Below are 16,722 nucleotides of genomic sequence, written 5' to 3'. Positions count from 1 at the left end.
ATTCAATGGTGGGAACCTTGCGGTTAGCGGTGGGGTCACCCGCCGGTCAGCGGCTGACCGCGGGTAACCCAATTGCTGACGGCAAAGTTCCCACCATTGAATATAATGGAGAGGCTTTGCGATGCGCTGTCCCAGCACAGACAGCGCACAGCCAATCAGGTGAGCGCCACGTAGTAGCGCTTCCTGATTGGCTGAAGGGACCTCAGTGACAGGAGTCACGTGGGGTCCCGACACATTCGGGGAAAGGGGTCTCATGTGTCAATATGGGACCCCTTTCAGTCCGCAGGATCGGGTCATTGCGTTTTTTTTTTTTTGCCAAGTACCTGGATTATTTTCTTGACGTGGATGTATCTCTGGACGCTGGAAGGTGAGTATAATTATCTTTTATTTTCAGGTATCCGTGGATTCTACTTGGAGAAGAGGACCGACTGCTTCGTGTCAACATAGGTAAGTATGTGTGTGTCGGCAGTATGTAATAAAGTTGTACTTGTCACGGTGTGTGTGTCCTGTTTTTATTTGGGTATTTTTTCCCAGTAGTACTACAGGTACCAGCGGGCCCGTTTTTCTCCCGCATGCTGGTACTTGTGGTTCTCCAAGTACCAGCTTGCGGGGGAGGCTTGCTGGGACTTGTAGTACTACTGGAAAAAAAACAATATTCAGACATTTTTCTCAAGGCTATCAGCCTCCCATCCGCAGCCCTTGGATGGGGGGGACAGCCTCGGGCTTCACCCCTGGCCCTTGGGTGGCTGGGGGGGGACCCCTTGATTGAAGGGGTCCCCACTCCCCCAGGGTACCCCGGCCAGGGGTGACTAGTTGGATATTTAATGCCACGGCCGCAGGGCGCTGTATAAAAGTGACCCCCGGCTGTGGCATTATCTGTCCAGCTAGTGGAGCCCGATGCTGGTGTATAAAATACGGGGGACCCCTACTCTTTGTCCCCCGTATTTTTTGCACCAGCATCAGGCGCAGAGCCCGGTGCTGGTTTTAAAAATACGGGGGATCCCCTGTCAAATTTTCCCCCGCATTTTTAGAACCAGGACCAGCTCGAAGAGCCCGAGGCTTGTTATGCTTTGGAGGGGGTCCCACGCCATTTTTTTCCTTGATTTTACCGTTCCAGCTATAAAAAAAAAAATATATTTTTAAAAATATATAAATAATACTTGTGCCTCCAAAAAAGACAAACCAAGTACCTAATCCCTTCTAATATAAATAGATATGCTATTACCAAAAAAAAAACACCAAAAAAAACATGTTTTAATTTTTTTTTATTGGTTTCACCCTCCAAAGTGTGGCGGATTGAAAATGACGAATTTACTGTCTAAAAGCACTGTTGTCGAATTTCCAAACTTGAATTGAATAGACTTTGGTCGAATTGCAGCATGTGTATCATTGCAAAAAAGTCGAATTTGTCAAAAGTCGAAATTTCAAAAAGCCGAATTTTGAAAGTCCGTTTTTTTGTCGGAAAGTACTGAATTGCATTGTCGATTTTTTTTTTTTGGGCGAAAAATTCCCGAAATTCGACAATTTCGGGAATTCGACCGCAATTGCATATACCCCCATATATGCTGCAGCTGAAGGCTGCCCGGCCAGTAACTACAATGTTGCGCTGCATTAGTTCTGCAGAAATAAGCTTGTGTGTGTGTGTGGGAATACATAATAAACGCACTTATTCCAAACGTTACAGTGTGAGGGGAAAGTTGGAAGTATAGCTACAATTGTTTCTTTGTACCTCACGGTATAGAAACATCCCATTTTATGTGTGATCCTTGGTTACAGACAACACCCAGACGTTATCTTAGCACAGCTTCTGGAATGCTGATTAATCCAAGGTAAATGATCTTTGATTCATAGTACATAGTCAGTTCACTTTAGTTATTAAATTCATTTTATGTTTATTGTGAACTTTGTGGCAGTTTGTGGTGGTGTCTGTCTTCTTTTCAGCTTTTAAAGTTTTCAAATACAGCGTCACTGCAGCGTAATGATTAAATCACGTACTCTGAGTACATGAAGTGTTCTGAAGTTGTATGTTATGCACATCTCATAGCGACCTAAACACCAGGGGAACCACAATACCACACTACACACTTCTCTGGTTTATGATAAAATCTGCTTTTGCAGACACAATTTCATAAATTCCAGAGCTACTAGAAAGTAGAAAGTCTTTCCAAAGCAAAAATAACTTATTGGCTGCAGAAATATTTTCCTGTGGTATCTGCATGAAAATGGACTGTGTATAACATTATTGCATTCTTTTTAGGCCAGTTATGCAGCATTTTTAGCACCTATTTAATAGATTTTTTGTTAGTGACGCCTGTATGCCCCACACTTTGGAAATATGAATGTGCAGGTATATTATCTGCCTGGACGTATCAATCAGCCCTGTATCCCCACATATTGAACTCCGGTGGGTGCACTTTATGCTGGTATTTCCTTGCAGCCTCAGGAGCTGTGAGTAATAAAACATATCAAAGTACTCCTTCTGGGACAGTCGGTGCTACCTGTGGGTTTACCATGCTGGAAAATGTACAATTAATTCACTCCGGCCGTTAAACCCAGAGCTTTACCTGGGCAGTAAACACAGCGGGTAATTGAATATGCCCCGATGGATTAGCAATGGGTCAAAGACAATCCTTTCACCATTACAGATGATAGGTCCAATAATTAGTAAAGGTGAATGACCAAACATCTCATATTAAACCCATTCTTGTGTAGCAGGTTCTGTAAAGGAATGAGTACAGTACCTGCAGGAGTTAAAGTGATAACAGTTACCGTGTTTTCCAGGTGAAAGGAGTGCTTGGGCGGTTACCTTCCTATATTTAGATATCACACGTTCCATCTATTAATCATCCCTAAAAATAGGCAGACTTGGTCTCGCGTACATTTCTTGAAGAACAAAATGTTATAGAAGAAAGTGAATAGAGAAGTAAATATATGTGCGTGCATTGCACAGTATAGCATTGCTGTTATGACAACAAAATCGCCATGGATAAATGTGCCGGTGTCAATGTTTTCAGCCTCGCTCCATATATATTTATTGCAAATACTTACGGTAATTTTCAGTTGGACAGTATGTGATCTGGGGGTTGGTAGGTGGGTATATTGGCCACTGCCTGTTTTACAGTATGTTGTACTTGCAAGTTACTACTACTTGCTACCTATAGAAAAATGTATAATATCTATAAACTGCCCTAAAATGTATATTCATTATATTCACAACTGGTACTACACTACTATACTCTTCACTTCCATATAGTTTCTGCATAGCCAGATTATCCTTCAGGCAACACTGGGCCTGATTCAGATGTGGTTGGAGTTGCTATCGCTGCTGCTTCCTTGGAAGCCACAGTGATAGCGCTGTATGGTAATGTAGCAGGACCCACTTTCGCACACACAGGTCCCGCACTGAACGGGTCCTGCCAATGCGCAAAGTACCGATAGTCGGTACTTTGCGCATCAGGGCACAACTCCAAACACCTCTGACTCAGGCCCACATTCTTTGCCTGTGGTTCAGTGGGCAATAAGGAGCACTGGTCACCCTATACACTTTTTACACACAAAGGAGGCTCAAACCAATAGGCCTCCTGGGATCTTAGTCTGGCTCTGGACCTAATCTTTCCAATTGACATAACATTTCTCAGTGCTGATAAAGATTATTACATAGGGAAGGTGTCCCTGTATAATAGGGGAAATTTGTGTAAGCATATTATGACATAAGGGGAAGATATGTGTATATTATGACATGGGGGGAGGTATGTATATTATGAAATAGGGGGGAGGTATGTATGCATATTATGACATGGGGAAGGGGTGTCTGTATATTTTGACATGGGTAGGGGGTGTCTGCATAACGTGACCTGGGATAGGAGTGTATAATATGATCCATACAGTGTATCTGTATATTATTATATAAGCTGGATACACACTTAGCGATGTGTACCCAGCCCAACATCGCCATCGACTGGACGCAGTATGTGGCAAGTGCATACACATTTACCAATGCTGGGTCATCCCCAGTGGTGCAAGTGGGCGGGTACGGGTGGGTACGGCGTACCCGTAAGAATTTAGCCGTGGGTACGCCGTACCCACACCGACGGGCCGCCGCTCCTCTTCCTTCCCTCCCTCCCCCACGCCGCACCGCCGCACACGCCTCTGATGTGAGGGCAGGAGAGTGCAGCCTGCGCCTCTCGTTCCCCTCAGTCTCCGGTGGGTGTTTCAGTTTACTTCAGCGCCGATCCGTAAGCCAATCAGAGCTCGCACCCGCGAGCTCTGATTGGCTCACGGATCGGCGCTGAATTAAACTGAGACACCCGCCGAAGACTGAGGGGAACGAGAGGCGCAGGCTGCACTCTCCTTCCCTCACATGACAGACAGGAGGACAGCGACGGCAGCGGTGAGTAGGGGAGGGGGGCATGTTATACCTGGCACTGGGGGGGCATGTATACCTGGCACTGGGGGCATATCTGGCACAGGGGGGCATATATACCTGGCACTGGGGGCATATCTGGCACAGGGGGGCATATATACCTGGCACTGGGGGATATCTGGCACAGGGGGGCATGTATACCTGGCACTGGGGGCATATCTGGCACAGGGGGGCATATATACCTGGCACTGGGGGCATATCTGGCACAGGGGGGCATATATACCTGGCACTGGGGGATATCTGGCACAGGGGGGCATGTATACCTGGCACTGGGGGCATATCTGGCACAGGGAGGCATATATACCTGGCACTGGGGGATATCTGGCACAGGGGGGCATGTATACCTGGCACTGGGGGATATCTGGCACTGGGGGGGCATGTTATACCTGGCACTGGGGGATATCTGGCACTGGGGGGGCATGTTATACCTGGCACTTGGGGATATCTGGCACTGGGGGGGCATGTATACCTGGCACTTGGGGATATCTGGCACTGGGGGGGCATGTATACCTGGCACTGGGGGATATCTGGCACTGGGGGGGCATGTATACCTGGCACTGGGGGATATCTGGCACTGGGGGCATATCTAGCACAGGGGGGCATATATACCTGGCACTGGGGGATATCTGGCACAGGGGGGCATGTATACCTGGCACTGGAGGATATCTGGCACTGGGGGCATATCTGGCACTGTAGGGGCATTTCTGTATCTGGCACGGGGGGCAATGTATATCTGACACAGTGGGGGCATTTGTGTATCTAGCACTGTGGGGCAATGTGTATCTGACACTGTGAGGCAATGTATGGCACTCTGGGGGCATTTCTGTATCTGGCACTGTGGGGCAATGTGTATCTGGCACTGTGGGGCAATGTGCATCTGGCACTGTGGGGCAATGTGCATCTGGCACTGTGGGGCAATGTGCATCTGGCACTGTGGGGCAATGTGTATCTGGCACTCTGGGGACATTTGTGTATCTGGCACTGTGGGGCAATGTGTATCTGGCACTGTGGGGCAATGTGTATCTGGCACTCTGGGGACATTTGTGTATCTGGCACTGTGGGGCAATGTGCATCTGGCACTGTGGGGCAATGTGTATCTGGCACTGTGAGGCAATGTGTATCTGACACTCTGGGGACATTTGTGTATCTGGCACTCTGGGGACATTTGTGTATCTGGCACTGTGGGGCAATGTGTATCTGGCACTGTGGGGTTATATGTATCTGGCACTGTGGGGCAATGTATATCTAGCACTGTGGTGCAACGTGTATCTGACACTATTGGGGTCATACGTGTATCTGCCCCTCCCCCATATGTGTATCACGCCCCCATTTTCTTTGGGCACGCCCCATGTGGCATGTGGCCACACCCATTTTTTTTGCGCGCGCGCCTTCGGCGCGCGCACACAGTACCCGTAAGCCATTTTTTCTACTTGCACCACTGGTCATCCCATATGAGTACCTGGAGGGAACCCACACCAGCATGGGGCAAATTTAAAACTCCACAGTTAGAGCCATGGGTGAATTGAACCCACAACCTCAGCACTGTGAGGCAGTAATGCTCACCATTACACCATCCGTGCTGTGTAAAAATCTATAAAACGACACCTTGCGCGCTCTCTCTCTCGCTCTCTCTCTCTCTCTCGCTCGCGCTCTCTCTCTCTCTCTCTCTCTCTCTCGCTCTCTCTCTCTCTCTCTCTCTCTCTCTCTCACTCTCATACCTCTTGCTACAATGTGTAATGAATATTTTGTTACACTACTAGACTAATCCCATCTGATTATTTAGCACTAATTCTGCTAAATATGATATATATTCCAAATTCTCCTAGACTTCATGTAGTTTGATAATGACTTAGGAACACAGTGGATGATCTTGTTACAGAAGTTTAAAAAGGTGAAATTAGAGTAACATATCACACAAGTTAAATAACTCCCCAAATCATGTAATTTTAGTTTTAATGCCTGTTAACTCAGGAGTATTTTTTTCTTCTTAAATTGGGGGGGGGGGGGGGGAATTCCACACAGGCAAAAGTTAATAACCGTTTTCTCTGTGCATAGTATGTGGTCATAATACAGATACAGTATACTGTAGTAGGATAATTTGTCAATTTCAGGGGAATAGGAGTTGGTGATTCCCAGTGATGGGAGCTGAAATTAATGGGTTAATCACCACACCTGTGAGGCGTGTTCTGTGTCTTTATCTGTGCAATGCGTCATACTGATAATAGGGATGAGGTGTGTTACATCAATACTAATAAATGTGTATTTAAAATTAGATCTGCAAAATTGATCCAAATGTGTACAGTCTTCCTACAAATACCTTACCTCCAACTCTCAGCCATGGGCTTAATGTCGGTGGTTAGTGCAGACTAGTGCATAAGGCTATTTGCTATGCTTTGCTGAAGTCAGGTGTATGATGCTGCATTGGCACTAATTCATTGCCACCTTTTCCATTAGATTTTACTCTGCTAGTGAGCATATACAACCAAACTAGATCTTTTGGGGTATTTTAAAGATAAATGTGGTCTTGGTGGAAGCGCTTTTTCTTTCACCTGTGGTTTGTTTTTTTTAAATCCCAGATTTTATTTCTCATGTCTGCCCCATAACTATCCTTATAAAAAGGCATTCAAGAAGGATCAGATTTTTTATCCGTATAGATGGTAGATTATTTAGGTGTATGTGGGCAGCTGACCGCATTTGGGGTTCTATTCTGTTATTTTAGCATTACCGCTAACTAGAGATGTGCAGCTCAGATTTGACTTGGATTTTCGCATCAAAAACCCCTTGAAACAAGACAAAACGTCATCTTTGTCCATGGTAGTTTACGTTTTGGCAGGAAAAGATGACTGCCTCATTTTGAGATTTGATTTTGCTGGGAAAATCCGAGCAGTACATCTCTACCGTGAACTTACCAGATACACTGCTTCACTGAAGAATGGACAGCCCTTTATATGAAAGTTATTCAGTATTGTTAAAATAACTTTCTGACTAAAGTGGTATCCGGATGATATGTCAAGAGTCAGTAGGTCCCCACTAAATGGAGGACATGGTGAAAATGCCGACATGTTCAAATGGTCGACATGACAATGGTTGACACAGCATATGGTCAACATATTTTCATACTTTACCATCCACGTGGACTACAGTTGGGAATGGTAACCGTTGCCGAGCGCAGCGGAACAAGGCACCTTGGCCAAAGCATGGCAAGCAAAGCGGTAGAGTAATTGGGGTTGTATTTGCAATAAACATAAAAACTCATGTCGACCTTTTAATATGTCAACCTTTTGAACCTGTCAACTTTGTGCACGCCACCATTTGGTGTCTGCCTAGACACTGTTGACCTATTATACCTTAACCAACTAAAGTTTGGGTGTAGACCTCTTTAGAACGGTTAAAAGGTGTGCTAGTTGAGCATGCCAAGACTTTATAGCACAATAGCTGTAGAGATGCTACAAATCACTTACATTAATTCCAGTTTTTTAAATTGCAAATAAGTAATTTATTGCCTTTTACTGTGGGGCAGATGTATTAAGCCTGGAGAAATGATAAAGAAGTGATAAGTTGAAGGTGATGACGCTTCAGCCAATCGTTATAGGTACTGAAAAATGACAGGTGCTAATTGGCTGGTGCGTTATCACCTAGCACTTATCACTGCTTTATCATTTCTTTATCCCTTCTCCAAGCTTAATACATCTGCCCCACAGTCTGGAATGTGAAATGCATTGGTTTTCTTACTGCATTAGTTTTTATACTGTATTGTATTTTTTGTATGAAGAACCTCTACTATATACGTAACTCATGAGGCTCATTGCTACTTTACTTCTCATTGCAGTTTTATGTGCTGAACGAGTGGGCCAGATGACTAAAACATACAATGATATAGATGCTGTAACACGTCTTCTAGAAGAGGTAAGTGCTCTGAAATATGGATATTACACCTCATTGTAAAAGTGAATGATTATTTGCAGCATGTGTGTATTCTATCTAGGTACTGTATTCAGTAAGCTGTTCCAGTACCGCTAGTTGGGATCCCGGAGGTCACAGTGCTGATGTAGGAATCCCGACTAGCTGTGAAATACCGCCGCCGGAATCACGGTGCCACAGGCCTTTCCATGACACCCATAGAGGGAGAATATAACCTGTGCAGAGTGCAGCGAGACACCATGCCCGCAGTGCGAGCATACTGGTGGCCGGGATCCTGCTGTCGGTATACTGACAGCCGGGTTCGCGGCTGCCGGGTTTTCATACAGATCCCCTGTATTCATCCTAAGCAACAGTAGCAGTTGTTTCAAGGGATCTTTTTTGCAAAGACCAGAAAAATGGATATAGCATGACAGAGTTCTATTCACGTTTTTTTATTTATATATATATATATATATATATATATATATATATATATATATATATATACAAACAATGTCCGGCACTCCACTAAACGGTTTGTACTGCGCCCGGTGCCCTCACAGCCAAAATAGAGACAGATATGCAATAGTATCAGGCGGCACTCACGGCATTGTGGATACTGATAAATAAACGGTCAGACTCCGTGTCAGTCAGACTGACACGGAGTCTGACCGTTTATTTATCAGTATCCACAATGCCGTGAGTGCCGCCTGATACTATTGCATATCTGTATATATATATATATATATATATATATATATATATATACATACATATATACATATATACATATATACATACATACATATATACATACACAGTATATCCCCAGAATTACATTGTATTATTTGGCAAATGTTTGCTAATTAAATATAATTGACCTACAAATCACTGCTGTCTTCAAGGATGATCTATGTTGTTGTTTAGGTTACATTTTTAATAAGCACTAAAAATACAATATATTCTATTACTGTACACTCAGCTGTGGCCCCTAGTCATCCTCAGAAAGCTTTTTGTTGTCCTTTTAGTGCTGCATATCCAACGGTGTCCGGTCTGTAGGTCGACCACTATTGGTCGACAGGATTTCTAAGTCGACAGGGTCTCTAGCTTGACATGTTCTAGGTCGACAGGTCAAACGGTCGACATGAGTTTTTCACAATTTCTTTTCTTTTGCGAGGGGACACGTGCACCAATTGGGGTTCCCAGTAACTGCACCGAGAAAACGACACCAAAAAAAACATAAAAAACACCTCATGTCGACCTTTTGGCCTGTCGACCTAGAACATGTCAACCTACTGTAGCAACCCTGTCGACCTAGTTACTGTCGACCAATAGTGGTCGACCTAGACAATGTTGACCTAAGTGTGGTCGACTTTCCAGCTTGCACAGTAGCTGTTTTGCAGATAATTTTTTGTGCAGTGGGATTTTAATGTGCATTGTAACATTTTCTTGCTTGTAGTTTAAAAGGAGGTGCATTAATCCATATACAGTATGTTAAGTTATCTTGTAAAATGTATATTGGTAGCTAGGAAAGAACAGACTGCTTTGCAGAGTTGACAGCAGCAGAATTTATTTATGGTAGTGGCAGCAACTTGCATCTATTTCCATGACTTATCTGCAAGTCAGAGTGTGCATTGCACACATTTTCAGGTTTTGGTTGGGACCACAGTATTTTTTTTTCTCTGACGTCCTAGTGGATGCTGGGACTCCGTAAGGACCATGGGGGATAGCGGCTCCGCAGGAGACAGGGCACAAGAATAAAAGCTTTAGGATCAGGTGGTGTGCACTGGCTCCTCCCCCTATGACCCTCCTCCAAGCCTCAGTTAGATTTTTGTGCCCGAACGAGAAGGGTGCAGGCTAGGTGGCTCTCCTGAGCTGCTTAGAATAAAAGTATATTTTAGGTTTTTTTATTTTCAGTGAGTCCTGCTGGCAACAGGCTCACTGCATCGTGGGACTAAGGGGAGAAGAAACGGACTCACCTGCGTGCAGAGTGGATCGGGTTTCTTAGGCTACTGGACATTCGCTCCAGAGGGACGATCACAGGTTCAGCCTGGATGGGTCCCGGAGCCGCGCCGCCGGCCCCCTTACAGAGCCAGAAGAGTGAAGAGGTCCGGTGAAATCGGCGGCAGAAGACGATCCTGTCTTCAGACTAAGGTAGCGCACAGCACCGCAGCTGTGCGCCATTGCTCTCAGCACACTTCACACTCCGGTCACTGAGGGTGCAGGGCGCTGGGGGGGAGCGCCCTGAGACGCAATATAACAGATAATACCTTAGGTTGGCTAAAGAATACATCACATATAGCTCTTGGGCTATATGGATGTATTTTAACCCCTGCCATTTTTTACAGAAAAAGCGGGAGATAAGGACGTCGTGAAGGGGCGGAGCCTATCTCCTCAGCACACAAGCGCCATTTTCCCTCACAGCTCCGCTGGAAGGACGGCTCCCTGACTCTCCCCTGCAGACTTGCTACTGAATCAGGGTAAAAAAGAGAAGGGGGGGCACTATTGGCAGCTAAAAACTATACAGCAGCTATAAGGGAATAACACTTATATAAGGTTATCCCTGTATATATATATAGCGCTTGGTGTGTGCTGGCAGACTCTCCCTCTGTCTCTCCAAAGGGCTTGTGGGGTCCTGTCCTCTATCAGAGCATTCCCGGTGTGTGTGCTGTGTGTCGGTACGTGTGTGTCGACATGTATGAGGAGTAAAATGATGTGGAGGCTGAGCAATTGCCTGGGTTAGTGATGTCACCTCCTAGGGAGTCGACACCTGACTGGATGATCGTATTTAAAGAATTAAGTGATAATGTCAGCACTTTGCAAAGAACGGTTGATGACATGAGACAGCCGGCAAATCAATTAGTGCCTGTCCAGGCGTCTCAGACACCGTCAGGGGCCCTAAAACGCCCGTTACCTCAGTGGGTCGACACAGACCCAGACACAGATACTGAGTCTAGTGTCGACGGTGAGGAGACAAACGTAATGTCCAGTAGGGCCACACGTTACATGATCACGGCAATGAAGGAAGCATTGAACATTTCTGACACTACAAGTACCACAAAGAAGGGTATTATGTGGGGTGTGAAAAAACTACCAATAGTTTTCCCTGAGTCAGATGAGTTAAATGAGGTGTGTGATAAAGCGTGGGTTTCCCCCGACAAAAAACTGCTAATTTCTAAAAAATTATTGGCACTATATCCTTTCCCGTTAGAGGTTAGGACACGTTGGGAAACACCCCCTAGGGTAGATAAGGCGCTCACACGTTTATCAAAACAAGTAGCGTTACCGTCTCCTGATACGGCCACCCTCAAAGAACCAGCAGATAGAAGGCTGGAAAATATTCTTAAAAGTATATACACACATACTGGTGTTATACTGCGACCAGCAATCGCTTCAGCCTGGATGTGCAGTGCTGGCGTCGCGTGGTCGGATTCCCTGACTGAAAATATTGATACCCTGGATAGGGACAATATACTGTTAACTATAGAGCATTTGAAGGATGCATTACTATATATGCGTGATGCACAGAGGGATATTTGCACCCTGGCATCAAGAGTAAGTGCTATGTCCATTTCTGCCAGAAGAGCGTTATGGACGCGACAGTGGTCAGGAGATGCGGATTCCAAACGACATATGGAAGTATTGCCGTATAAAGGGGAGGAGTTATTTGGGGCTGGTCTATCGGACCTGGTGGCCACGGCAACGGCTGGAAAATCCACCTTTTTACCCCAGGTCACTTCACATCAGCAGAAAAAGACACCGTCTTTTCAAACTCAGTCCTTTCGTTCCCATAAGTACAAGCGAGCTAAAGGCCATTCCTTCCTGCCCCGGGGCAGAGGAAGGGGAAAAAGACTGCACCATGCAGCCGCTTCCCAGGAGCAGAAGCCCTCCCCTGCTTCTGCCAAGTCTTCAGCATGACGCTGGGGCTTTACAAGCAGACTCAGACATGGTGGGGGCCCGTCTCAAGAATTTCAACGCGCAGTGGGCTCACTCGCAAGTGGACGCCTGGATTCTACAGGTGGTATCGCAGGGGTACAAACTGGAATTCGAGGCGTTTCCCCCTCGCCGGTTCCTGAAGTCTGCTCTACCAAAGTCTCCCTCCGACAGGGAGGCAGTTTTGGAAGCCATTCACAAGCTGTATTCCCAGCAGGTGATAATCAAGGTACCCCTCCTACAACAGGGAAAGGGGTATTATTCCACGCTGTTTGTGGTACCGAAGCCGGACGGCTCGGTGAGACCAATTTTAAATCTGAAATCCCTGAACACTTACATAAAGAGGTTCAAATTCAAGATGGAATCACTCAGAGCGGTGATAGCAAACCTGGAAGAAGGGGACTATATGGTGTCTCTGGACATCAAGGATGCTTATCTCCACGTCCCAATCTACCCGTCTCACCAAGGGTACCTCAGGTTTGTAGTACAAAACTGTCATTATCAGTTTCAGACGCTGCCGTTTGGGTTGTCCACGGCACCTCGGGTCTTTACCAAGGTAATGGCCGAAATGATGATTCTTCTTCGAAGAAAAGGCATCTTAATTATCCCTTACTTGGACGATCTCCTGATAAGGGCAAGGTCCAGGGAACAGTTAGAAGTCGGAGTAGCACTATCTCAGGTAGTGTTACGTCAGCACGGGTGGATCCTAAATATTCCAAAATCGCAGCTGATTCCAACGACACGTCTACTGTTCCTAGGAATGATTCTGGACACAGTCCAGAAAAAGGTGTTTCTCCCGGAGGAGAAGGCCAGGGAGTTATCCGAGCTAGTCAGGAACCTCCTAAAACCAGGCCAGGTGTCAGTGCATCAGTGCACGAGGGTCCTGGGAAAAATGGTGGCTTCTTACGAAGCAATTCCATTCAGAAGATTCCATGCAAGAACGTTTCAGTGGGATCTACTGGACAAATGGTCCGGATCGCATCTTCAGATGCATCAGCGGATAACCCTGTCGACAAGGACAAGGGTGTCTCTTCTGTGGTGGCTGCAGAGTGCTCATCTACTAGAGGGCCGCAGATTTGGCATTCAGGATTGGGTCCTGGTGACCACGGACGCCAGCCTGAGAGGCTGGGGGGCAGTCACACAGGGAAAAAATTTCCAGGGCTTGTGGTCAAGCATGGAAACATCTCTTCATATAAACATTCTGGAACTAAGGGCCATTTACAATGCCCTAAGTCAAGCGAAACCCCTGCTTCAGGGTCAGGCGGTATTGATCCAATCGGACAACATCACGTCAGTCGCCCACGTAAACAGACAGGGCGGCACGAGAAGCAGGAGGGCAATGGCAGAAGCTGCAAGGATTCTTCGCTGGGCGGAAAATCATGTGATAGCACTGTCAGCAGTGTTCATTCCGGGAGTGGACAACTGGGAAGCAGACTTCCTCAGCAGACACGACCTTCACCCGGGAGAGTGGGGACTTCACCCAGAAGTCTTCCACCTGATTGTAAACCGTTGGGAAAAACCAAAGGTGGACATGATGGCGTCACGTCTAAACAAAAAACTAGACAGATATTGCGCCAGGTCAAGGGACCCTCAGGCAATAGCGGTGGACACTCTGGTGACACCGTGGGTGTACCAGTCAGTGTATGTGTTCCCTCCTCTGCCTCTCATACCAAAAGTACTGAGAATCATAAGAAGGAGAGGAGTAAGAACGATACTCGTGGTTCCGGATTGGCCAAGAAGGACTTGGTACCCGGAACTTCAAGAGATGCTCACGGAAGACCCGTGGCCTCTACCTCTAAGAAAGGACCTGCTCCAGCAGGGGCCTTGTCTGTTCCAAGACTTACCGCGGCTGCGTTTGACGGCATGGCGGTTGAACGCCGGATCCTGAAGGAAAAAGGCATTCCAGATGAAGTCATCCCTACCCTGGTCAAAGCCAGGAAGGATGTAACCGCAAAACATTATCACCGCATTTGGCGAAAATATGTTGCGTGGTGTGAGGCCAAGAAGGCCCCTACAGAGGAATTTCAACTGGGTCGTTTCCTCCATTTCCTGCAAACAGGACTGTCTATGGGCCTAAAATTAGGGTCCATTAAGGTTCAAATTTCGGCCCTGTCGATTTTCTTCCAGAAAGAACTGGCTTCAGTACCTGAAGTTCAGACATTTGTAAAAGGGGTACTGCATATACAACCTCCTTTTGTGCCTCCAGTGGCACCTTTGGGATCTCAATGTTGTTTTGAGGTTCCTTAAGTCACATTGGTTTGAACCACTCACCACTGTGGACTTAAAATATCTCACATGGAAGGTGACGATGCTGTTAGCCCTCGCTTCAGCCAGGCGTGTGTCAGAATTGGCGGCTTTATCATATAAAAGCCCTTACTTAATTTTTCATTCTGACAGGGCAGAATTGAGGACTCGTCCTCAATTTCTCCCTAAGGTGGTTTCTGCTTTTCACATGAACCAACCTATTGTGGTGCCTGCGGCTACTAGGGACTTGGAGGACTCCAAGTTACTTGACGTTGTCAGGGCCCTGAAAATATATGTTTCCAGGACGGCTGGAGTCAGAAAGTCTGACTCGCTGTTTATCCTGTATGCACCCAACAAGCTGGGTGCTCCTGCTTCTAAGCAGACTATTGCTCGTTGGATTTGTAGTACAATTCAGCTTGCACATTCTGTGGCAGGCCTGCCACAGCCAAAATCTGTAAAAGCCCATTCCACAAGGAAAGTGGGCTCATCTTGGGCGGCTGCCCAAGGGGTCTCGGCTTTACAACTTTGCCGAGCAGCTACTTGGTCAGGGGCAAACACGTTTGCTAAATTCTACAAATTTGATACCCTGGCTGAGGAGGACCTGGAGTTCTCTCATTCGGTGCTGCAGAGTCATCCGCACTCTCCCGCCCGTTTGGGAGCTTTGGTATAATCCCCATGGTCCTTACGGAGTCCCAGCATCCACTAGGACGTCAGAGAAAATAAGATTTTACTTACCGATAAATCTATTTCTCGTAGTCCGTAGTGGATGCTGGGCGCCCATCCCAAGTGCGGATTGTCTGCAATACTTGTACATAGTTATTGTTAACTAAATCGGGTTATTGTTGTTGTGAGCCATCTTTTCAGAGGCTCCTTCGTTGTTATCATACTGTTAACTGGGTTCAGATCACAAGTTGTACGGTGTGATTGGTGTGGCTGGTATGAGTCTTACCCGGGATTCAATATCCTTCCTGATTATGTACGCTCGTCCGGGCACAGTATCCTAACTGAGGCTTGGAGGAGGGTCATAGGGGGAGGAGCCAGTGCACACCACCTGATCCTAAAGCTTTTATTCTTGTGTCCTGTCTCCTGCGGAGCCGCTATCCCCCATGGTCCTTACGGAGTCCCAGCATCCACTACGGACTACGAGAAATAGATTTATCGGTAAGTAAAATCTTATTTTTTGTTTTGTTTGCATGTGTGATAAATAATAATAATAAAAAAATAAAAATAAAATGTAAATGAGCATTTTCCTAATTATGTTAATTATAGTCCTCATACATCTTGCCTCAATAAGCCCCGTAGTGGGAGATACCTGGTGTGAGCGAGATGACGGGTCTGGTGCAACTCCGTTAGTGTTGAGCTTCTTTTTTTTTCTTTTCTCCAAAAATGTGTTTTTTCCGCATCACTATGCTAAAAGGACACGCAAGCAGACTCTGCTGATTAATCTGCGATGCGGCATGCCTATATTCTATGTGCGGCTGCGGCTGTAACTGCATATGAAATGCTACGTTAGTGTTTTCTAGGAAAACTCTGTAATGTTGCATTTTGTATGCAGATTCGGCCACGGTTGCACACAGAATATAGGCATGTCACATATTATTTTAATCCGCATAAACTGTTTTTGCGACGTATTCGCATCATTTTGATAATAAGACTCATGTTAATGAAAAAAGTTGCATGTAGCGACGCTTGGCATTACGGAGTCATTCCACTGCATGGCATGACTAAAAGGGCTGTTTAACGTGCAGGGAGGCTAGATGTGCGTGGACACATCTGTAGCAGCATAGCTGAATAGATCAGTGAATGGACCTATAACTAAACATGTATGATTTGTAAAAGAAGACATCAACTTTTATGTCAGTATACTCTGTAGCTCACCAAACCCTTCCATGTGGTAATTGCCATGCCTGTGAAAGTGGCTGTGGCTTGAGCAGTTCTGTCTCCGAATACTCACTGATTTTACAGTTACAGAAACATTTGACTGCAAAACCCCCCCAAAAAAATACATGCCCTTCTAGTCTGCCGATTTTGTGGCTTTGTCACAGCCAATGGCCAAGACTTCTGACACCAAGGACCAAAAGTCTAACCGTACACCATTTTCTCCTGTGAATTCTAGCGTTAAACAAAAGAACATTTCTGCCATCCATATTAGTATTAAGCTGGGTTACTGCATTACAATTGTACATTTTGTCCCTACATTAAATGTATGTTTAGGCTTTGAC

The 16,722-nt window shown here is 45.9% G+C and overlaps 1 protein-coding gene across 6 annotated transcripts in view; it reads left to right on the top strand.

The window, feature by feature from the left end:
- The window catches only part of TRAK1 (trafficking kinesin protein 1), a 250,707-nt gene that overhangs the window by 158,710 nt on the left and 75,275 nt on the right, over positions 1-16,722 (top strand). For all 6 annotated transcript variants that reach the window (XM_063922395.1, XM_063922397.1, XM_063922399.1 and 3 more), the window contains one exon: positions 8,253-8,329. In XM_063922395.1, the coding sequence (XP_063778465.1) occupies positions 8,253-8,329 (77 nt within the window). The remainder of the gene's footprint in view (positions 1-8,252; positions 8,330-16,722) is intronic.

The sequence above is a fragment of the Pseudophryne corroboree genome, chromosome 5 (genome assembly GCF_028390025.1).
Source record: "Pseudophryne corroboree isolate aPseCor3 chromosome 5, aPseCor3.hap2, whole genome shotgun sequence".
NCBI lineage: Eukaryota > Metazoa > Chordata > Amphibia > Anura > Myobatrachidae > Pseudophryne > Pseudophryne corroboree.
The sequence above is the reverse complement of the archived record's forward strand: the minus strand, read 5'-3'. Positions and strand labels throughout refer to the sequence as shown.